Consider the following 23,617-nt stretch of genomic DNA (forward strand, 5'->3'; position numbering starts at 1 on the left):
TCAGTTTCAAAGGACAGGCACTCCATGCTGGGAATGGGAAGTGATGGCCTTGGAGCTAATTACAAAGTGCTGCAACCTAAAAGACAAAAATCTATCACCAGAACTGCATACACAATAAACACATTTCACATACACTAGGCCTTGAAAAAACATGAGCAAGCAAACAGCAAAATGAATTAAAACTTGTATCAAAAAGAGGCTGGAAATCCCCTGACCCCATTTTCTCATGGAAACCACTGGTGCTGATAACTGCAAATGTGTTACTGGAAAACACCAACAGCAGATTTTCTCTCTGTTGTGGTTTAAGAGCAGTAAAATACAGCACGGACTTAGCTTTACATGAGGGCTTAACCAAAATCCTACTGAACAGCAGCAGGGACTTAAATGGGATTTACTCTGGTGGTTTTAGGTGTGTTGAGAAGGAAGTTTGCTGCTTCCTGAGGTCCCAGGGATGGGGATGGGCTGTGGAGCTGACAGCTGTGTTGGAGGCAACTGGCTTGAGAATTCAACACATTGCATTGGGTGGGACACTTTGAAAATGGCTGGAGGGGTTTGGAAACACAAGTCTGGGATGTCAGCTCCTCAGGAGATTTATTTTTAGATGTTGATTTGCTGCCCTAACTTCTAGAGTTTATCCAATGAGCCACCTCCGTAAGTTTTTCCCAAACTCTAAAAGGTCTCTATTTACACAGCACAGATAAATTAATAGCACTGTCACACAGACACATAACTGTCTTCTTCTTATACATCAAATGTGACACATAACAAAAGGTTATTGTGGCAATTTAAGCGATGATCTTGCTCCACTTCATTGCTTTAAATCTTTGACCTTTGAAACATTTGATTTTGGGGTTCTTCCTAAACCTTCTTACTTAATTTCTTGAGCCAGCAACTCCTTATCCTTTTTAGGCAACATATGAAAGAAGGGGGGTGGATGTGTAGTTAAAGACTGCGTAAGTAACAAATATCTTCAAGGGACTGGCACGCTCAGAGAATTATCTGCGTCATCTTGGGCATGTCCCAGATGCCTCTGATCATCCCAAGGACATACTTTAGTCTGTTTATGGTGGCCATGACACCACCATGACCCCCCCAAACAAACAGTGCTGCTTCAAAAAAAACCACTCCATTATGGTTTTGAGCAGAAGTGTAAAGGCAAAGGAAAGTGCTGAGATATGAAGAGGTTTGTTTGTTTTTGTGGTACAGAAAATGAAGGAAGGAAACACCAGATGAGGATCTGCATTAAAAAAAAAGAGCAGCTGGGTGATCCCAAACCCCAAACCGGATACAAAAAATGTAATATACAACATGGGTTTAGTGAGGTAGTGTGCAAGGAGGTCAGCCAAGGAGAGCTGAGTCTGTATCAAGCTGAAACTCACAGATGGAAAAGTGGAACTGCCTTCCAGAAAAGGGAAGAATTCTAGGGGTAACATTCCAGGTCTCCCAAAGGCTAGAAAGAGACAAGGAAGGACATGAGGCAGATGTTGAGGTGCTGAAGTGTGAGACACAGGAAAGGTCCATTCTGCAAGAGGCAGACACATAAAGTGTGCAGATGGTGGATGAAAGGAGCAGGACCACTCAATGTGGAGCTCTGGCTGCTAATGAGGTGCTACCTGGGCAAAGAAGGACAAAGAAGAGGATTAATAATTTCCTTGAGCACTTGTGACTTTGAAGGAAAATTTTTGAAGGACACTTTACCAAGGAAATTGGAAAGCTGATGGAGGGAAGAGAACAGCTGAAAGACTGAGATCAGAAACTCTGAAATTCCTGCAGAAGATAACCATATTGGACTATGTCATTCTAAAGGGCAAAAATACAGAAGCACAAAGAAAGGATGGACAGTGCAATGGAAGCAACTGGAAAAGAAAACAGATGAATAACACAGTTTGTTCCTCCTGGAAGATGTGTCACTGACCTCAACACAAAGGCAAAAAGGCTAAAATGTGACATGCTCACTAAATTCAAGCCAGCCTACATGACCTCATGTTTAACATGAAACAATAACTGGAATTCAGAGGCAGGGAAAGCCAAATTAAATAAAGCCATTTAAAAATTACAGTGAGGGTCATCCCTTGTTTAAACAAGCTACTAAAGGAAACAGCAAAAAACCACCCATCACTTGACATTTTCACATAAATACTAGAAACATTTCTGAAAGATTTACTGAATTCAAAACATGGTATCATGTTTAAGGAAGACTCATGTCACATATCACACTGAACAGCTTTACTAGGTGGTCAGACAAATGATCTAGTACTACACTCTGCCCCTAAAACTAATGACTGTGACTTTTTGGTTTTTTTTCAGGTTACAAAATAGTAAGGTTGAAGCGAACTGAATAAAGGAAATATAGGTAGTGCTGCCATCGCCTTCAAGCAGAACAACCAACACTATGTATCCACAGAAATGAGAGGAGAAAACCCTTCAGTCTGAGGAGCAAGCTGGGAACAGATAAACTGCAGCAGTCACGATCATTTGGAAAGCCAGCCTTAATAACCTGAGGTGGAAACTGGACAAGAAAATAAGGCATTTTTGCAAAAAAAACACCCCAAAATCCTGTAATAAGGGGAAAAGGCTTGAAGCTTGTTAAAAAGGAAGTGTTTTATCCTGAATGGAAAAAAAGCCTCTAGTTGCTGGTTTGGCTGCAATCTTGTACAACCTTTAAACAACATTCTCACATTCTGGATTATAAAAAAAAAAGTTACATAAAAAACCAAAAGGACCCAAGCACAAAACAAAAACCCCAATCCAAGCTACAGAGACTTCAGGACTGGGTCCCAGGACCCCCATATTGACAGAGAACTTTTCCTAACCCCTGTCATGTACCAGCATTTCTTTAACATTTCTCCTTCCTCCACACAGCATTTATTACTTATAGCCATCTCCCCAGCTCAGCCTTCAGTTCAAGCTGAAAATATCAAGTTACTCAGATTTCCTCTCCTATGAGTCCTACACACCATCAGTGAATTTGAGAGCCCATCTCTCCTATGACTTCAGCTCCAGCTCAGTCTTTTGCCTGACCAAAATCACTCAGCAAATATAACAGGACCTGTGTAACACCTTTGATCCATTCTCAGACCTACCAAAACCACTCTGCCAGATCAATCTGCCACCACACTGCTCCTTCCCACAGCACAAATCCACCAGTCCTGTCCTGGGTCCTTTTCCTGCTAAGATTTTGTTTGATTTGCAACCAACTGGCTTTGCATCTGCACAACTGGCACCTTTCTGCCCATTCTTGGACAGCACCAAATTCTTGTGCAGCCCCAGAGCCTCCTGTCACCCTGCTGTTGCCTGCAGCTTTTGAGCCAGCAGCATTTTTGTCATGTTTAGCCTCATTCTTCACCAAGACCCACAATTCAAATAATGCCACCAAAAGATCATGTTCAAGGCAGGCACATTTATCAAACTCCTCTTTCAGCACTGCCTCAGGTCACCTGTAGCCTCTGCTGCCATCACCTTCTCCACGCTGTATTTTCCCACTAACTGCATCTTCTGCTGTCTACACTTATTTAGCACATCCTTCACCAAACAGAGGAAAATCTCATCACTACCCAATAAAAGCAGTCATAAAAGAGAGAAGGTTGCTCTGGCTTAACAGTCTTTTGTTTATTATGGGCCACTTTTCCAATCAGTCATTTAACCCAAGTTTGGTTTTTCACTACTTTTCAGATTTTCAAACCATAGCACAAAGTCACTGTCCATCAGTCTTGTCCCTGCCCAGATGGCTTTTCCTTTCTGAAGCAGGAAACTGATTACTCTGCTCCAGTCAGACACAAATAACCTCAAACACCAACATAAAAACATTGAACAAGCATTTCAGGCTCAAATCCTGGGAAGATTTTGTGCTTCTGAATTGAGCCCAATTAGTGCACGCAATAAATACTGTTTCTAGCTCAATTATCAATCCACTAGGAACAAAATGTACTTACACAAGCCATGTCCAAAGGATGCAAGGAACACTCCTGGTTTTTCCTTGGGAAATGGGGCTACAAATGTGGCTGTCAGCAATTCTTGGCAGCCAGATGTTAAATGTTTGTTTTACATATGTTAAAGAAGCAAGTTCAGTCTGACAAAGCAGCATCTTAAAATATGAATTACCCAAGAAATATGAAATCCTACTTCAACAGAAGGAGACTGCATTTGGTTTTTTGCAAGTTTTTGGCCTCAAAGCTCTTAGAAGTGTCTTTGCTGAGATAACTTGCAGGTTTAGGGCTGTTTTCTGTTTTGTTTCACAGAGGGAACAGAAACAGTTTTACCATCAAACAAATTGTAATAGATGACATTTTTAGCTCTAAATGTTCAAGGCAAAAAACTTCCTCTCTTCCATAGATAAAATTTCACTGTACATTGTGCTCCCTGCATAGAGACCCACAGATTTCAGAGTTTTGTGATTTACAGCCTCTTACCCTTTCGTGAACTGAGCTGGAGGCTGCTCTGCAGACCTGCAGGAATGGGGGCCAAAACTTCTTACGGATCCTATAAAACCAGCTCAGCAAGTTTAGGTGGATGCTCTGTACAGACTGATAGTGAAAAAAGAGACAACAGACCACCAAGGAGGTTCATGCCCAGGTTCAGTTTTGCCTGCCTGAAACAGCTAAACTTTTGATTTTTTAAAAATGGGGTTCCCTCCTGAAGCAGCTAAACTTTTGATTTTTTAAAAAATTTTTAGAGATGAAGGATGCCTTACCCAGGAGCACAGGAAAGGTTTGAACAGCATCCAGCTGGAATCTAACCTGCCTGGAACACACTTGTGCCTGCGCTCAAAGAAACAAACTCCTTCAATAAAGCAAATACAATTAGATCCTGCTGCAGCCTTCCATCATCACAGAAACAAATAAAACAATGGACACTTCTCGTGTTGGACTTCGGCAAAAGACATTTATTATTATTATTATTATTATTACTGCTGTTGTTGTGTTGCTGTTGTACCTCCTCTGCTCTGCCCACAGTGGTGGCATAAATGCTGTTACCACATTGTAGCTGATGATGTCGGTGTACAAATCAAAATCCATCTTAATTTCAAACTCCATTAGAAACACAGGAAAAAGATCAACATTTACGAAATGTAAAGGGAAAAATGGTATGGAAAGAATTTTTTTTTTATTTTTCAAGCTTCCAAGACAGTATTACAAACAACAGAGAGCAAAGTAAAGCTAGAAATGAAATACTTGACAGCATCTGTTTAAAAATTACAGCTAAGAAACCTAATAAAAGTTGAATAAACAGTTACTAGAAATAAAAATTTTTACACATATGATATTTGTCTGGGATTTTTATTTCTTTAAAATAATTCATACAAATGGTTACAGTCACAAACATGATTTTAACCAAAAATATTGCTAGCCTACCACATTACCAGGAAGGAATCAATGTAGGCAATGAAATGCTGCTACTTTTCAGTAGTCTAGTGCCTTTTCCAGATACCACCAATAATATATACTTTAACTGGTGACAAAAAGCACAATGCTCGTTTATACAAAACCTTTTTGTTTTCCTCAAAATCTCTTTGCAAGGTTGTCTTCATTTTGAAATAAGGGAATTCATGCCAAAATTAGGAGAAACTGTTTTTCTTTTGTTTACTAAATTATTCTAAAAAATAAGACAAGCAGGTAGAAAAAACAATGCACTGTGTGGCGTAGAAAGAAAAATGGGAAAAATTCATTGTCCTGAGAAGTTTGCCAACTGCCTCATTTTTGGGCATGTTTGAAAATATAAAAGAAAGGATTTTTAATCTCAAAACTGGTTTGCTGAATGCCTCCCTTATGTTTTTCCTTGTTGACAGCTAAGCAAACAAACCCTTTTTAATGTTCTAGAAACTGTACACAGACAAGTACATTCATGATATAATTAACTACTAACTTCTCTTGCTTAACAAAGAACCCATAGGACACAGAAACAGTGAATCAGTCCACTGGACAGGGACAAACTACAATTTATACGGAGGAAAAAAATGTTTCCAAATCTTCTTTTTGTCTCCCACCTTTTCCTTTTATACTGTATATTGGACCAGTTTCTAAACCAATAATCGTCTCCTCCTGTAAGTTCATGGTTTTGCCTTGAATCAAAATCCAGGGTTTTGTTTTGAGTTGTTTTCCACGCTGTGGCTGAAGTCTCCGATGTTGGGAATGCTGTTGTTGGCTACAATTGGTCGCTCGGGTGGTCTCTATCGGCTTCTGGTTTGACAGTTTGGCCGGGGGAAGGAGCGTGGGGCGGGTGGGCTACAGCAGGGAGCCCGTGTGATAGAGACATGGGGTTGGGGACTATTCCTTCTACTGCTGCAGGTATGCCAGTGGAAGCCACGCTGACCACGCCCGGGGGATACCTGCTGGAGGAGAAAAGCAGAGCAGACATTAAAACCAGGAGCTGGCTGAGCAGAGAGCCACCTGTGGCTTTACCAGTTGTGGGTTTTTCTGGGTCTGGACTGGAGGCACTTGAGACATTAGTTCATGTTCAGACTCAGGTGTTTATCATTTCTTATCAGTAAAACAGTCTCACTACTGTGAGTTCTGCAGCCTTTCATTAGAAGGCACAAAATGGCCAACAATCTCCTGTTACAAGGGCTTTTAAGACTAAATTATCCACTTAAGAAAGGACACATAGATTATTTTCCCTTTTAACCCAATAACTGATCCCAAAGAGCCCACAATGCAGACTTTTCTGCCCAGTTACAAAATGCCACCCAAACCCATGGAGAAGGAAGAAGTAGCATGAAGAAATGAGATCCTGTGCCCTCCATCTTGCTGCCATCCACAACATACTAAAAATCCCAAAAGCTAAATTTCTCCCCTGTGATACACCTACACTGCTCTCTATAATCTATTTCACACTTTAGTGGATTCTAGTCTATCTTGAAATCTAGGAAACTTTCTCCATGAATGAGGGTCAAAGTCAGTGCTCTCCTGGGGATTGGGACACCCCAGAGCAGACAGAGAAATATTCCCAGTGCCCTGGGTTTCCACACCCACCCTGCCTCCTTCTAGAGCTAGAGATGCTTCTTTTGTTTTCAGACCAGTTACAGAGACAGGGGGTTCAGCTCCAGGTGAAATGCCACATGCAGATGCTGCTACATAAAGCAAAGGATGCTGTATTTTAATCAAATGAGACATGAAAGTTTGCCAGATTGTTTCTTCAGATTTAAGAGCAGGAGTAACAGCACAGCAAAGGAAACCAGCTTCAAGTTTTGCTCCTCTCAAAGCAGAACCTCAACAAGAAGTAAATCCAGCTAGGTCTGTGCAGTAGGTTCTCTACAACTTTACCTTTTTTTCCTCTCTCATTCTCATGTAGGATTTTTAAATTTTCATTGTTGTGGTTTGTGTGTGAAAAATAATTGTTTACACTATGTTTGCAGTCTTAGCTTCCTGACAGCTCCCCCAAAAAGCCATGACACCCGCACACTAATAAGATGACAAACTATTGCACCTGAGTAACTTTTTCAGCAGCAAACTTGCCACTGCACTTGTCTGAAGGCGAACCACTACCAGTTACACAAGTCACAAAATTTATGGATGGTTTTAAAGATTTCTTCCTCTATCTGGACAAACACTGAGACCTAAATACTTTGTACATTCAACAAAAGAATCACCCTCTGATTCAGCTGGATTTTATGATGGTTCTGATGTTTTCAGGCTAAAAAAATCTTGCAAATCTACTGTTCCAATCACAGACTTTAGATGTAATTGATGAACACCGGTACTTCACAGTCCTGTATAAAAACAGCTACACATGGATTTAATAGAAATATGTGGGTGTTTTTAGTCAAATACCTCAATAACTATTTGCAATTTATGTCACACTGGCCACTTAGCACTGACCCTTTGCCTCCCCTGCTCATCATGAAGTTGCCCACTCATCCCTCATTTCCCTCATTCTCCCCTATTGTACTCTGCCCACCCAAACATCCTGGGGAGAGCATTATCCATTTGAAAGCCTGAATACAAAAAACCACTGCTCACTGCAGCTTTTGCTACCCAAGTATTTACCCAGAACTATGTGGGACAAAAGGCACTTGTCAAGCTTTTTTCAAGTACATTATGCTCCTGTTGATCTTCTCCTCATCACAGCTCAATGCATCTAGGAATTTCACCCCATTTCTGCATCTTTTCCATGGTAATATGTGTTTGTGCTGCTCATCCCAAGTCCTCTCAAACTGGCAGAAAATTAGTGCAGAACTTAGGCAAGACTCAGGAGACAAAAGCTGGATGCAAGCATGCTGAATTGTTTTTTTGCTTCCACCACAGAAACATCATGGGAACCACTTTTGGAAACACTGAGCCAGAGGGGCTCAGCAGGACTGACATGGCACAGGGACAAGAGGGACACCACACACCGCTCTGGTCATCCTGGCAAAGACTCCTACACACCACAACACTGACTGCACTCTGGGATGGGTAACAAGGCTGTGACTGATCACACCACCTGTAGGCCAGATAACTTTGTTCCCAATTGTACACATATTTACAGCGCTTCCTATGCTAATTCCCTCTCCACAGAGGTTCCTTGGAATTAATTTGCACTTGCTAATGGAATTAGTTGCTTGTTTCGGTAACTCCATTTGAATCTTATTAATCAAATTTGCTTCAATGCCTATGAAAACTGTCAGACAGTATTGTTTTATCTAAATTTAATTTTGAAACAGCTTTTCTGTTATTCTAGGTGCTGTGCAAGACACACAACACGACACAAATTTCCATTTAAAAGTCCAACACTGCAGCTGTTCTCAACACACAATCTCTACTTTCTGACAACTTATTCCCTCAGTATCAACACACCACAGCTGGAAAAAAGTCGAGGAGAGAGCAACTTCTGCAACTGTGTTTTCCTCAGGAAGAAAAGCCAGAGCCTGCCCTCGTGAAAATGGACAGTGCTGGATCAGGAGCACTAAGAGTTTCCTTATGAGCACATTAAACATTTCAAACTGCACATCTGTAATTTTACTCTGACTCCAAATATTCTTTCTGAATATAAGGACATTCCCATGGACACCAAGTCATCATCACCAGGATTCTGCCTGCCAGCACCTCACCTCAGGTACAGGTTTCCTACCAACTTTTAGTAACATCCAGAGGCCCTATAATTGTTTTTTCTTGTCCTAAAGCCACACAGTGGCAGCAGCCAACATACAGATACCATACTGTTCCACAGAAACTACACTGTACTTGACAACTCCTTACCCTGCTTTGCGATCCTCTTTCTGTAATTTTTGTCCCTTTTTAATCATCAGTGTTGCTCAAGTCCAGTCTCTGAAAGGGCACATAAACTCTGGCCTCTACCCATGAGCATATGTACTCTATATAACTTTCCCCTTTTCTGCTATTTATTGCTTTTCCAGTCTTTCAATTTTTTCTATTCTTAACCCGCAAATACATCCTCTCCAGCACTTCATGAAGTTCCCCTCTATGTACCTCCTCTGGCAGCAGTAAGTTGAAATGTTTTCCAGGTAGAATGTCCACTGAACTAAACTTTTGTGAAAGCAGAAGTGAGCAATCAGTTATACCTCTTCTGTTAACTTGTATTCTTCCATCCCCTACCCCTATGTAGTCTTAATTTAGGAGGAAAAATACAGTAGCCCTCTTAATTACAAGAGGTGGGCAACTCTAATTTCTACTTTACTCTCATCTATCTTTTAAATGGCAGAAGCACCCTGAATTCACTGTATCAAGCTCTGTTAAAGAAACTGAGTCTGTCCTAGAAGAGGTTCAATTTTTAAGCACATCCTGTTATCATGCACTGAATCTGAAAATCACCAGTGAAGCACCTCAACATGAAACAACTCTTGAACTACCAACATCCAGCCATGCTCATCCAAGTACCTCTTCAGTACTTAGGTGTTCACAGAATCATGGAAAGGTGTGGGATGAAAGAGACCTTAAGGATCATCTGGTTCCAAATCCCTGCCATGGGCAGGGACACCTTTTACTACACCAGGTAGCTCAGAGCCATATCCAGCCTTATCCTCTACCTGTTAGGAGGCAGGAAGATGTGTGGAAATGTCTATAAATGGTACAACCACTGTCCCTGGCTGTTGAATTTCTCTGTGCCTATGACCTGCCTGCTCTGTGACACAGGAAGTGGCAGGGAGTTATTTCACAGCTCAGTAACAAACTCACAGTGATAACACAAGATCAGGATATGTTATGCTGCTTCACCAAGATCACTGCAAATAATTCCTTCTCAGGTGTATTGCTGATCTTTACTCATGGGATAGGTCCTGTTTGCATGACCTTTAGTGTTGATAGGGTATCTTACATTTCACCCAGTAAATGGTTTTGTTTTCTCCAGAATATGATGATATTCAGATGATCTAGATTACAATCTGCTGACTAATGCTCAATGTTCTTAGCTTGTGATAATATCTGATAATTTGAGATTTCTGTCCTATATCAAAATACAAGTGAATTATATATCCAAACTAAAACAGCCTCGTTAGTCTTAATTCACCAAAAGAGATCTGCATTTTTTAACATATCAATTATTATCCCAGGTCTTATCTTCTAATGCAATTACATGAGTATGATACAGTTATTAGCACATCTGAAACATTGTACTGTCTGTGAAAGACTCCAGAACTCACTTAGCTCAACATCACCTTGGATTGCAAAGAAAAGATGAAAAAACTTGGTTTGAACAATCATTTCAAATGCTGTACTTAATCCAGGTAGGAATTAAGCATCAGCAAACACTGCTATTGAAACCAATTTCTTCATAAAATCTGGGCTTCAAGTGATGCATATTTTGCACTTCACACAGTAGTAACTGCCTTTATCCACATTCAAACACTATTCTATTGCCCCTCCAAAAAGCTCTTAACATTTATTGTGTAACTATTAACTCCTGCCTCAAAAATCCTAAAATTAGTTTAATTTTGCATTTGAAAATAATGAAATCAGAATTTTACAATAAATTTTCTTTATCAAAAAAATGGATTGAAACAATGTCTTAAAAAGCCACTCAGTTCTGTGTTTATCCTGCTTAAATTGAATACATATGGTCTTTACCTTGTAAATCATTAACTCCCCCAAACATTCCTAAGTTAAAATTAATTTCTGGCTGCAAAGCCTGCTTCTGCTGGACTTGTGACCCCCAAAATGAGAACAAAAAGCTGCATTTTATTTGGGCATGGACCCCTGTTCTTAACTGCCATGACAGGGTTGGAGTTATTACCTCCTGTCCAGCAACACCTGCCTTTAAGCCCCAATTACATTCAGCCATACCCTCACTACTCCAAACTGCAGTCCAGGAAACCAGATGCTGAGTAGAGAACACGTGTGCTTGAGCTTCTCATTTAAGCAAATAAAAACACCCTTCTTAGATATTTAGGGCTATGGGCATACTTCCAGAAACAAACATCAAGTGCTGTGATCACCAAATCCAAGTTATTCTTTTCCCTTGGTACACTAATGGCTCCTGATGTGGCAGAGGGGGGTGACACTCATCCCTGACACCCCTCCATCCCTTTCTGATTAGATTATTCCAAGACACTGGGACAGGATAATTTTGCTTCACTTCTCAGCAGGGCACAGCTGGGTTCCCATGTGGAGTAACACAAAATCAGGAATCCCCCTTCTACTATGGGGAGTCCTCCTAAAGAACAACAAAGGTAAAGCAGATGCCTGAAGAAGGCCAGTGGAAGGATGAGGATCAGGATAAAGAGGTATGACAAAACAGTGACGGGACTGCACTGCCCCTTTCCTCAAGGCATTGAGGGAAGCTGGCATTTGGAGCTTTCTGTCACTTTCATCCTACTTATGTGTGAACATCATACTGGAAAATACCAAAACTGCAGGTGTTTTTCATAAATAAAAGTTGTCTGAAGCCAGCTACTAGGAAGAATCTGCTGCTAGAATAGCTGCTAGGGGTAAAGGGACAGAGAATGACTCTGGAGCAAACAAAGTAACTAAGGAATGTGCATATTAGATGTAAAAAATTGCCCCTTTCTATTAATTATTAAGACCTGCTTTCACAGTTGACTGAGAATACATAGATCAAGTCTCTCAAATGCTTCTGCTTAAAAATTAAACATATAATTTAGAAAAAGCTATTTTAAACATATTTTCATAATCACCACAGGCTGTTGCACTATTTTCAATACTGAGCTACTTGTTCTCTCTTGTGTCTGGAGGCCACAAAACAATGCAAGTTTATTACTGGAAGTCTTTCTGTAACATACAGCTGCATCATTACCTTCAGCAAAAAAGCCAAAACACTTCCACTGCAACATGGAGAAGACCAGAATTGTTTTACTTGAATATTCAAATATTGCTCACATACTAACTCAACAGAAAAAAGACTGTAAGAGGATTTATAGTCAGACACAGCATGACTGGTATCAACTAGCAAAACAAGCTTATTCTCCTGAACACAACGATTACAAAACCAATACAGCTGGTGTGTAATGCAAAAGCACTTCAATCATTAATAGGAAACTCTTTTATCTATTCTTGAATACCTACACTGAATTATGGAGGTATTTCTTCTACCTCTTCAGCACACTCACCTGTATGCAGCACCATTAAGCTCTGGATGAACAACTCCAGGGTCCATACTGGCCCAATGTGTAGCTGCAGTCAAGTGATCTTTGTTGACACAGTTTTTCAGACTGTCTGGAATACGACCTAAGATGAAGCAAGGAAGAGGAAAAAAAAAGTATTAAAATTGTGTGCCTTATACTCTTAGTATGTCTATGTTAAAAATACTTACAAATATTTGTGTATTTAAATCAATACATAAAATGACATTAAGAGCTTGTTTGTGATCATTGCTGTAGCCTTTTGCCTGGGACTTAGGTAATAATGGCTGAATGGCTCTGCTTAATTTTGATTTTCCTGTCTCTCTTTATCTATTGTATACAGGGTCTCAGTAAGAGTTACCTTTCCAAGAAGCTGTAATTTGGATATAAAGCAGAGCTACCAATCAAATTCAGTAATCTAGCCCCCTGCTTTCTGTCCTTAACATCACTTTCCTCCTTTTCCTTACACCTGTAACAGCAACTAAACTTAATGAAAAATACAGAATTCTGAATGGAATTGTGCCATAAACCTGAATATGACCAGCACTTATTCCCTGTCCTCCTGAACTTTCCCTTCTTTATCTAAATTGCTCTTCACTTTTATTTACTGCAATGCATTAATCCTCAGCCATGCCTTTCATTCCTACATAAAATGAAAATACACCAGGAATTTCCTTTCTTCACTTCATCAAAACTCTTCCTTAACCTCTGAAGTACAACTGAAGTTTTAAGACTGGAAAATCTGTCAACCTGAATCCTCAAATTCAGCACTGGACAAGCCTGTGACTGTCTTCTGCAGAACTATCTTCAGCCCTGCTATGAATGACATGAGCAGATCCAACACAGATTTTCTTCATAGCAATAGTAAAGTTTCCACCTATTTTAACAGGAGAGAGATCAACTGGAGCATGTGTTTTTTCTGACACCTGTTTTAATGTGTCTTCACTGAAGTTCAATCTTACAGTGCATTTGCACAGAGGGGCAGAAAGAGGTAATTATGAGTCCACCCCTGCCACTGCTGGCAATGGTACTCCAGAAACCCTTTCAAAAACTGACCATGCTCCATCATTAAAGAACTCAGCCTTTTGTCTCCAGCTTCTTACTGGAAATTTGATTAAGGACTTCAACATCTCTGCCTGCTCTTTCTACCCATCAGCCCACAGGCCACAATGGGGCTGTAAAAAAACCTTTTCACAGAACTGCATTTTGTGCAATGGATACCATCAAATAGGGTTACTCCATGACTTCAGCTGATGTCCCTGAACCTGTCACATCTCCTGTGCACAACCTGAAAGGGTTTTTAGCTCAGGACTGAACAAGGTGAGGTACATGCTCCATTATAGGTGAACCACCTAGAAATCATCTTCAAAATGTAGCTGAAATAGATATCCATCTAAACTTCTGCCAGAACTGTCCACAAATTTAAACAGTATCTTTCTTTTTCTGAAGTTCATTCTTCTCAATCCTGTCTTCCTCTTTGCCCACCTTGCTCTTCACTTTGTTAACTTCTGTAGGCATGTTCTACTAGTCTCCCCTCAAAACCCAGTAGTTTTTTTTTTTAATTTTAAATTTTTTATGATCTTTTTACTTGCCATGCTTGCCTATCTCTTACATCCATTCCAGTGGTCCTCCTTTTCCATACTTGGAATGCTTCTGAGTTTAGAAATATATTTCAAGGTATTTAATATCTGTTGATTATTTCTGTTTTACACATCACAACATCATTGACTTTTAAGCAACAGCAAAAACACTTAACATTTTTATTGTCAGATGGTAGTCATACCCTTCATTCCTACACTTCACACCTTTTTCCAATTACTCTCCCCCTCTATGCCCTCTCTTCTTTGTGCTCCCCTATGGTTTTCATATATCCAGCTTTATCCCACATTTCCTGTATCTTTCCTACATTTGTTTCACTGCAATTCAATGTCATTCTCACCTCCTTAATGCTGGTCTCAGTTTGATCTTACTAAAAACCATATGCAAACACTGAAGTGCTGACAGCTTCGATACAAATCAATGATCCAGATCGCTGAGAGCACTATCACACACTTGAAGGAACTGTAGGTCTGCCTTTCTAGGCACATATGCTTGGGCTACTGCACAAATTTAACATAAAACTAGCTCTGGATAGCTGGCTCTTCTCTATTTTTAGACAATAGCCTATTAATGCTGGTTTGCACATCAATCCTCCCCTACACAGGTATTGGATGCTGGTTTGTGCAATCTCTCCCAGAGCTATCTGGGAGCAGGCAACAGTTACTGAACACCCTGACAAACAAGCAAATGTACCACTGGAGTTCTGGAGTACAGCCACAAGGACCAATTCCAGGAAAAGGATGGTCAGGCTCTTTGGGTCACCTCTAAAACAGAGTGAAATCGTCCAGTAAAGGACAATTCAGCTCAGGAGTTTAAGAGGTGTCTTTAATTAGCATCCAGAAGAGAATCTTCTTTCTGCACAGACTATAAATGAAACTAAATTGCCTGGCCTCTCTAGGCACAAGGCAGAGGGAAGGCTACTGCCAGTGCTTTTTGTGTAACAGAGCAATGTGTTGGCACTGAACTACTCTCAAGGTGACACAGATGGCCCTGCATGTCTGCAGAGCATTCAGACGCTATCGCCAAGGGGGACACAGCAAAGTCCAACTAAAGGGAAAACATTAGTGCTTAATGAATCATTTTCCAGTATGAAAATCCTTCCTTTTATTTTAGGCTACAAGGGATTCAAACTCGTGCCAAATGGCTCAGTCCTCTCATTTTATTTATTAGCAGTGCATGTTTGAGACGTAGCTGTTTTCTCTTATGTGAGCAGTTTACAATTACACGGCAGTTATATAACAAAGACACTCTGCCCTTTAAAATGCCAGACTTCTTTAGCAAGGCTTTGAAGAGAGGAACATCTAAAATAGAATAACCTCCCAACAAAATACTGAAAACTTTACATAGAGAACTAACTGCTCATGACAAATATAAAGGAGCCTCTAGGAAAAGCTAAGGAAGATATCAGCAATACCAGGAGGACTTGCACTCAAATCCATCAATGGGTAATAGTTATATGCAACAAAGAAAAAAGCAGATGATTTTTCACATATAAATACATTTCCTATACACGAAAAAAGTACTTATTCTGCAATGCTTGCCTTCCCTTTGGAATTGCAAAGAACCTCCAAAATTACTTGTTCCAATTCTGAGAATAGACTTAGTGAGCATTTGCTGATTTCTGTGTTCCAAATATTAGAAACAAAACCCAAGGCTGCTGCTTTTAGGCAGCTTTGAAGACTGAAGAAATAGGTTTCTTAACAAGAACTACACAGTGAAGGAGCTGGTAATAACAGCAATGTGAGTCAGTACCTGTGATCGCCCTTCGGATCTCTCGTGCTGCTTCCTCCCGCATCTCAATGGAGGCTTGTTCACTATACCAGGCTGCATGTGGGGTACAGATCAGGTTTGGTGCATCCTTCAAGGGGCCCTGACTAAAGCTAAATGAAAATTTAAAACAAGATCAAATGACAAAAAAATACTGGGGGGGCAAGGGGAAAAGCAAGGTGGGGAATCCTGGTGGATTTGTACATACAGAGATTAATTTCTACAACACAAAAGAATTGCATTTCTATTCCTTATTGAGTTTGTTTATAATTCTGTTAATTTAATGTACTATTTAGGGTATAAATAAGAAACAATCACTTTTTATAGACTCAAAGGGTGGAACTTAAGTATAGCAGCAACATTAGCTTCTGTCCAATGCACTTACTGTAACTACAGTCACTGCCACTCCAGTTCTGGGGCAGAAATGCATAAAGGAAAACCCAAATTAATTTAGGATGTCATTCCATTTGTCTAGGTCATCACAATTTTACTTTTATTGCATTAACTAACAAAGCTCTTCTCTTTCTGTCAGTATGACGTCTAATCATTTAAAGAAAAAAACCTTACAATTATTTCCAAATCAGAAGTGTGTCCATCAGCAGCCTCAATGCCTTTTGGATAATTCAGATATTTTTTCTTTTATTTTTAACTATTTTTTCTTTCCCATTCCTTTATAGAAACTCCACAGAATGAAGGAAATTTACAGATTGTTTTTTAGGAAAAGCAATGAATCTGTGTAAAAGTGCTATCACAGATACAAATTAGAGAAACTGAAAATAATGGAAACTTGCTCCTCCTACTCATTTCCAGTTTTAATAATCTTGCAGTCAACTGTAACAGGAGAGCAAATATTTTAAGACAAAAACGTGCTGTCAGAGTTGGTCATAATTCATTAAATGATAGATTTCATCTGTAGTCCAATAAACATCAAAATATCTGGCAAAACTCTTGAATAAAGAGTGCATGCTGCAATCAGATAGACATGCAGCACTGCAGCCAAAGGAAACTGTGGCTGTAATCCTGCAGCTGAATCTCTGCACATGGCATCTCCATGCAGGAAATGGGGCTTCCTAGAGGAGCAGTGGGCTGCTTGTGCAGATCCCAGATAACAATTGGGAAAAATGTATGGAGCTGCAAGTCCCCTGAGCTGCTACACTCTGGCTTTGCACAGCACTACTGCATTGCAATGACTACCTTTAGGAGTAAATGAATCCAGGGTATGCATAAATAAAATTAAGTATTTGTGATGTGGCATCATGCCTCAGCAGATAAAAAAATTCTGACTAAAAGGATATTATTCTATTTTTTCAAAGATTTTATTTCTTCCTCAGGCTGGAATGAGAGCTACTGTCCTCTCTCCAGTCTTTGCAATCTGCCCTGAATCTGTTCTTCTTCAGAACTTATGTGGATTGTTCCAGTTAAAAATAACAATTTTCCCTGCCCAGCCTGAAAAAGTCTTGTCACATGCAAGGACTAAGCCACAGCAGTCTGCTCTCAAGCCTCAAGGACATATGAAATAGGCTCATTTTGATGAGGAGTGCTGATATCTCAATGCCAATGCTACTTAGGGGAGTGGTGCATTTCTGCCTGAAACACTGGACTTAGTAATTCAAAAACTCAGGCTTGTGCTACCAGCCCTGCTACTGACAGTAGAGTGACTACTCCCCTCATAAAGGGTAAACCAAAACAAAACCTGCACTCTGACAGCCTTCCTGAACCTTTTTTTGCAACCTCTCACACACTTTTGGCTTTCCTGCAGAGGCAATCTGGACAAATATATTTTCCTTCAGAAAGGTGTCATAAAGCACTTCTCACACCACATCTCAATTCTTTGCCTTTGAAAAACCCTGTTCAAGCATCAGTTGCCTCCAGAGCTGCATCAGTGGCAAAGGTGCACTCTCCTCAAATCCATGGCCAGGATTTGAACTCAGGTTCCTGCTATTTCTACTAAATAAACCCACTGGTTTTGTTTTATTTTTCTTTTTAAGGATCTTTTTAAATCTTGGATGTAATTTTTTTCACTTCTAACCACATACAGAAACTCTATCTACATTTGCATTAATCCAGTGCTGCACAGATTCATGTTGCTTTGCTAAGGAATATTTAGCTACCAAATAAAACAGAAAACTCAATTTACTTGTTGCTGTTGATTGTATCATGCACTAAGACTTAAAAATAAGAAAGTGAACAAAATAAAAAGAAAAGAAAAGGAAAAGCACCTGAATGGTTCTGACTCATGTACATCTAAGGCTGCCCCTCGTATCCTTCCTTCCTTCAGGGCCTGTGCAAGTGCTTTTTCGTCTACTAACCCACCTCGAGCTGTGTTGACCAGGAAAGCCCCTTGTCTCATCTAGGGAAAGTTAAAAACAAGAATGATGAAATAAAAATAAATGAAATAAAATCGTTGTGGCATTATTTTTTACTCAAAAGAAGCATCCATTACAACAAAGGCTATTCAGCTGGTTTAAACTGTAACAGTTGTCTTCCCTTTCCATTGGAAAGTACCATCAAATGTGATGCTTCTAACATAAATGCTATTTCACAGCACTTAATAACCTTTTGTTTCTTGTAAGTAGTGTCTTTTAATAGAAGCGTTGTTTCAGATATTGTGCAGTAACATGATCAAAAGATACAACTGTGCATATGAAAGTGACAGATCATTTTATGCCTTTTTATTTCACTGTGAAATTGCATGAGACAGGAACTACAGCACATTCTTAAACAAATTCATATTTTGTGGCTTTCAACTTTCACACAAATAAAAGCCTACATGAATTTTTCAGAAAAATCAATGCTTTTGGATTTTCAAACACTTTTCCCTTTAGTTGCCAAAACACAGTAGATGTATGCATTATTTATTTTTGTTACTTCAGCTTCCTCCTCCCCTGTGAGACTTTTCAAATAAAGGTCTAAAGAATCCTTCTATTATTCAATTAAAAGGCATGAAAATGAATTTGGTTGAGAACGCTGTGTGCCCAGGAGAGAAGCTGTGCTGTGCATTGTGCAGATTAGCATTGCAGATGACACTACCATCAGTATGGGGAGAACTACAACAATTTACACCATAATACATCCACAACTTGAAAACAAAGTGGCAGTTTAAATAAGAGAAATGGTACTGAAATAAACATAAATTACAACATCCTGCTTCCAGCCACCCTGGTATTTCATCTTTGACAGATATCTCAAACACCTCTGTGCATGAAGGAAAGCACATGAAGGGCAGGAACCATGGAGAAGATGAATAATGAAAATCTCATTTTGAACTGACTCCATCTCTCAACATAAAAATAAGCAAACCCCAACATTCTGACACCAACTCAGCTTCATGAAACCTACACATCAAACTAAACCTTAGGTAAATGGATCCTTACACTCAAATACTGATTCAAAATGCCAAATTCATCAACAACAAGGAGGTTTGAATAAGTCAGTTTTGGTTGGTTTTTTTTTTTTAATGAGGTCATACAGAATATTAATATGCACATGCTTGCAGTGTTTTATAAAGAAAAAACCCACCATATTTTACTGGCCAACTCTCTGGGTTTAATGTGGCCCTGCCTCTTTCCATTTGCAGACTCCTGGGCCTACAGGAGATCCATCCACACAGCAAAACCAAACTCCACTTACAGGGGCAGAACTAAAGGATGCTTCTCTCAGCTTTATGTAATTAATTTGGGAATCAGAACAGCCAAGAAACTGGGGAAGGATCTTAAGCTGGTAACAGGAAGAGATTCCTTATGGGAACAATCACTGCACCTCCAGTTCTTGGGTCAGTTGTAGGAACTGTACCAAAACCAGCAGAGGTGGGCTCACACAGGAGCCACTCACAGCTGTGCGGACACACCATAAAGGCTCGTGGGAGCTCATATACCCTTCCCATTTCTGGGCAAACTGGTCATTTGAGTTCTAAGTACAGCAGGGTGTATTTACAGGCCCTCTGAAAGACATGAACATTTTACTTAAAAGCAAACCCTGCTAAAATCTTCTGTCCAATCCATCCAACAACCTTGCTTGAGTTTCCATTTTAGGACTATTTACAAAGTTCCAGAACTAGCACTAAGACACATTCAAATCAAACAGAACATGTCTGCATAAATGCATTCTAGAGGGAATGAATTATGTGACTCATGATAAACTGTCAGGGTGGATGCAGCTGGAGATGATCCTTAACAATGGGTGGAAGCTTGAAAGAGCTTCACAGCTGGAACTGCTGACGTCTGTTAAATTCACCTACACTGAACCTGCAGAGCTGCTTTATAAAAGTATTGTGCTTAAACTACAGTTTTTTTCTCAAATCTGTGTAACTAAAGATGACCTCAGTCTCTTAAGAGCACAAGTTCATTGAAACACTTCTCTGAGCTACTCTTCTCTGGGACTCCAAGGACAAGCAGGATGGCTTTACAGAATAATGATTAATTCACTAGAAAAGTTACTTAAGAGAAGACAGACACCAAATTTTCAAAGACACCTCAAGTGTATGTAATTTCAGACTCCACAAAATTCAGGGTGAGACTTCAGTGAAATGAGATGCACCATACTTTTCTGTACTTTGTTTAAAAACTGGTTATGACATGAGCATGCAGAGTTGGTCAAAAATGGTATGCAATGCTCTCTAGAAATTCTAGGCCAACTCCAATATCTGTCAGCCTAAAACAGAATGTGCTCTACATAAACTGTGCAGTCACAGGGGTTACAATTTCATGGGCTTCACATCCACTTTACTATCCAGACTGCCTCACCCAAACTCCTATCCAAAGCAAGAACTATCATCTAACACTTTAATTAATCCTTGCTTTGATCATGAAGGATAACAAATAGGAAGATAAATGCTTACTTAAGATACTTTCCAGTGCAGAGTTTATTACAGGCATTTAATTTCAGATGGCATTACTCAGTTTTAACATGTTTTCCTTTGTTTCTCCAATTAATGTGCTGTGCTTCTCCAAAGCTCAACACATTTCTCTGCCTCCACTCAAAAACTTCCTGTGGTGAACTGGCCCAAGTTTCACAACTGCTGTAAAATAAAGTGACCAATGCTCAGTGGTCCCATGGAATTCAATGTGATGCTTTTTGGTTTGATGTCTGCTTGAAAAGACATCTCACCATGTAATAACTACTGAATGTACCCAGCCATACAACAGAACACAACATTCAAGGCAGGGTGACAGAGCTCTGGTCTCTTTGATTTCATTTTAAGCTCCTTAATTTTTTGGAGTTTTAAATCCCAAATCCTGATTTTATGTTGTGATGGATTTGCAAAATCCCTGAACTCTCAAATCAAGAAGTGTGTTGCACTGTCAGTTTTCTGCCATGATCCTACATGATTGTGGAACATGCTCAGTAAGTTCTTCAGATCTAAAGTTCAAGAACTGAACAATTTCTCAGAAGACAAGCAATGATTTTGCTGCAAAAGAATGCTACTGTCATTGTTACCAACATATAAACCCACTATATATACATATATATATATATATATATATATATATATAAAGAACAGCCAAATCAACCATTCTATCTTAGGGTTTCTTTCCTCTACACTGCTTCCATTCTTACATCTCAGAGTTTTACTTCTGGCTGTTACCCTACACTAAAGCTGGAGTCAAACTTTTTCATTAAGTGTCTGGCTTCTATTATCAAATTTTTCAACAATGGAGCAGTTACTATGCCCAGATTTTGAAATTATTTTATTATTTTGTGTATTACCTATAACTTCATGGAGAATTTAGTACTAACTCCAAGAAACATTATTTTTCCCAATAATGCAATGCTGTAAATGAGCTCCATCCTTGAAGTGCTCTGTGAGCATCGGGACTGAGCACAGGGGGGAGCCATTTAGTCATAATCCTTAAATTGCATCAATGGAACTCAAACTGAGGGACAACAGTGAAAGGCAGAACTGCTACCTGAAAATACACACGTAGAGGAAGGAGCTACTACAAGACACAGAAAAAGTGCTTTTACATCAATGCCACTTCATTAAATCTGAGTGATATTAAGAAGAGCGAATTATTTCCACATATGCAATGTTATTGAGCCAAAAAGACAGTAAAAGCAACAATACATAATCAATCAGCTAGTTCCTAATCAATTATAGACCTGTTTGATCTTAGAGCAGCAGAAGAGAAATATTTCTATCAAACAAGAATCTACTTATTTACAGAAATAAATGCTGTACAGAGTTGGCAACCAGCGCTGGTGTGGAGAGCACCCACAGAGATTATTACCTGCTTTATGGTGAAGTCATTAATAAGATGATGATTGTGTTCATTCAAGTTGCAGTGCAGGGTAACACAGTCACTGTGGAACAGCAGGTCCTGCAAAGTGCTCACCCGCTGCAGTCCCAGAGCACGCTCCATGCCATCTGAGAGGTATGGGTCATAGAAAATCACACTGAAGCCAAAGGCTTTGGCACGGAGAGCTACTGCTTGCCCAACACGCCCTGGAACAAGATAAACACACCATGAGAGCAGATGTGAAGCAGCTGGTGGGTGTAAGGTGGCCTCCTCCTGCCCAATGGGAACCCTTGTATCAAACCCTAACGCTCTGTGCAGCAACTGCAAGGGCAGAAAAGGGAGGTGTCTCCCATCCCACTCAGAATCATCACTGGGATCAGAAATGGTACATCTGGGCTGTGTCACACTGCCTTGAAACAAAGTAGGAGGTTTGCACCTTTTGTCACCAGATCTGTGAAATGCCAGAAGATGTCACGTAATCTGCAATAATCTGTGTAATGTAAGGCTTGCCTGCTGGGCCTGTTTATGGCAAAACACCACTGCCTGTGAACACATCCTGCCAAGGGCTTACCCTTACCCATGTCAAACCAGTTGGCTTTAATAAAAAGCTATAAAATTAATCCTCAAAAATAGGTACAATAACAGATAATTGGTTTAATTTGAAGCTCAACCATTCTCAATACACGGAATCTCCTTTCTGGTATTTTCTTTCATTTTGAGTAACATCCTTCCAGCATTAAAATATCTACAAGAATCCTGTCATCTAAGGCTTTAAAATAAATTTTATTCAGCTACCTGAATGATAAATAAACACAGTCCATCATATGGTATCTAATTAAGAGAACTGCAGTCCCACTTGGAATTGACACTGAACTTTGCTTTTTTGGTCCACTTCCCTTACTGTCATATTTCAGAGCTGTGCCCTAAAGTGCTGTATGGGCATGACTCCACACCACACATACCAGGAGGTGTGTACTCCCCTTTGACACACTACCAGTAAAACAGAGAGGGAAAAAAACCTCTGAGTACATCTAATGAGTTACAGGCATTTTGCAGAGTGAGAACTAACACACTTTTCAAGTCAGAAGTTTACAGACCAGATATTGGTCTGTAAACCAACTGGAGTACTACATTGGAGTACTACAAATGCTGGATAAAGATGTTTCAAAAGCATCACTTCACACACCATAATAACAATGCCTAATTTGGGAAAAAAAAACAAAACAAAAAACAAACCAAAAAAGTCAACAAATTTCCCTTTTTAACATCTAAGTTTGTTCAAAAAAGCATCAAATCCACCCAGGGAAATCCCATCTCTTTCCAATTGTGCTTGAAGGGATTTCCCTCTGCTTTTCAGTTTCTCTTTGAATAAACTTCATAAGCCACAGGAAAAAAGGTTTTTGCTGATCACTTAATGTGAACACAGCAATTCTGCAGTGCTTAGTGACAGATGTGCTTGGAATATTAAACAGTATATTAATCTGACAGGGGCTGTCTGCTTTTCTGT

General features: G+C 39.7%; 1 protein-coding gene across 7 annotated transcripts in view; it reads right to left on the minus strand.

The window, feature by feature from the left end:
- Positions 1-5,081: 5,081 nt before the first annotated feature.
- The window catches only part of CTBP1 (C-terminal binding protein 1), a 235,946-nt gene continuing 217,410 nt past the window's right edge, over positions 5,082-23,617 (minus strand). For 5 of the 7 annotated variants that reach the window (XM_030947037.1, XM_030947039.1, XM_030947042.1 and 2 more), the window contains 5 exons: positions 22,102-22,316; positions 18,094-18,224; positions 15,860-15,987; positions 12,497-12,614; positions 5,082-6,328 (listed from right to left, as the gene is read on the minus strand). In XM_030947037.1, the coding sequence (XP_030802897.1) occupies positions 6,142-6,328; positions 12,497-12,614; positions 15,860-15,987; positions 18,094-18,224; positions 22,102-22,316 (779 nt within the window). In that variant the 3' untranslated portion in view covers positions 5,082-6,141. The remainder of the gene's footprint in view (positions 6,329-12,496; positions 12,615-15,859; positions 15,988-18,093; positions 18,225-22,101; positions 22,317-23,617) is intronic. The other 2 variants (XM_030947038.1, XM_030947040.1) reach the window with 1 other exon arrangement.

Source organism: Camarhynchus parvulus, chromosome 4 (genome assembly GCF_901933205.1).
Source record: "Camarhynchus parvulus chromosome 4, STF_HiC, whole genome shotgun sequence".
NCBI lineage: Eukaryota > Metazoa > Chordata > Aves > Passeriformes > Thraupidae > Camarhynchus > Camarhynchus parvulus.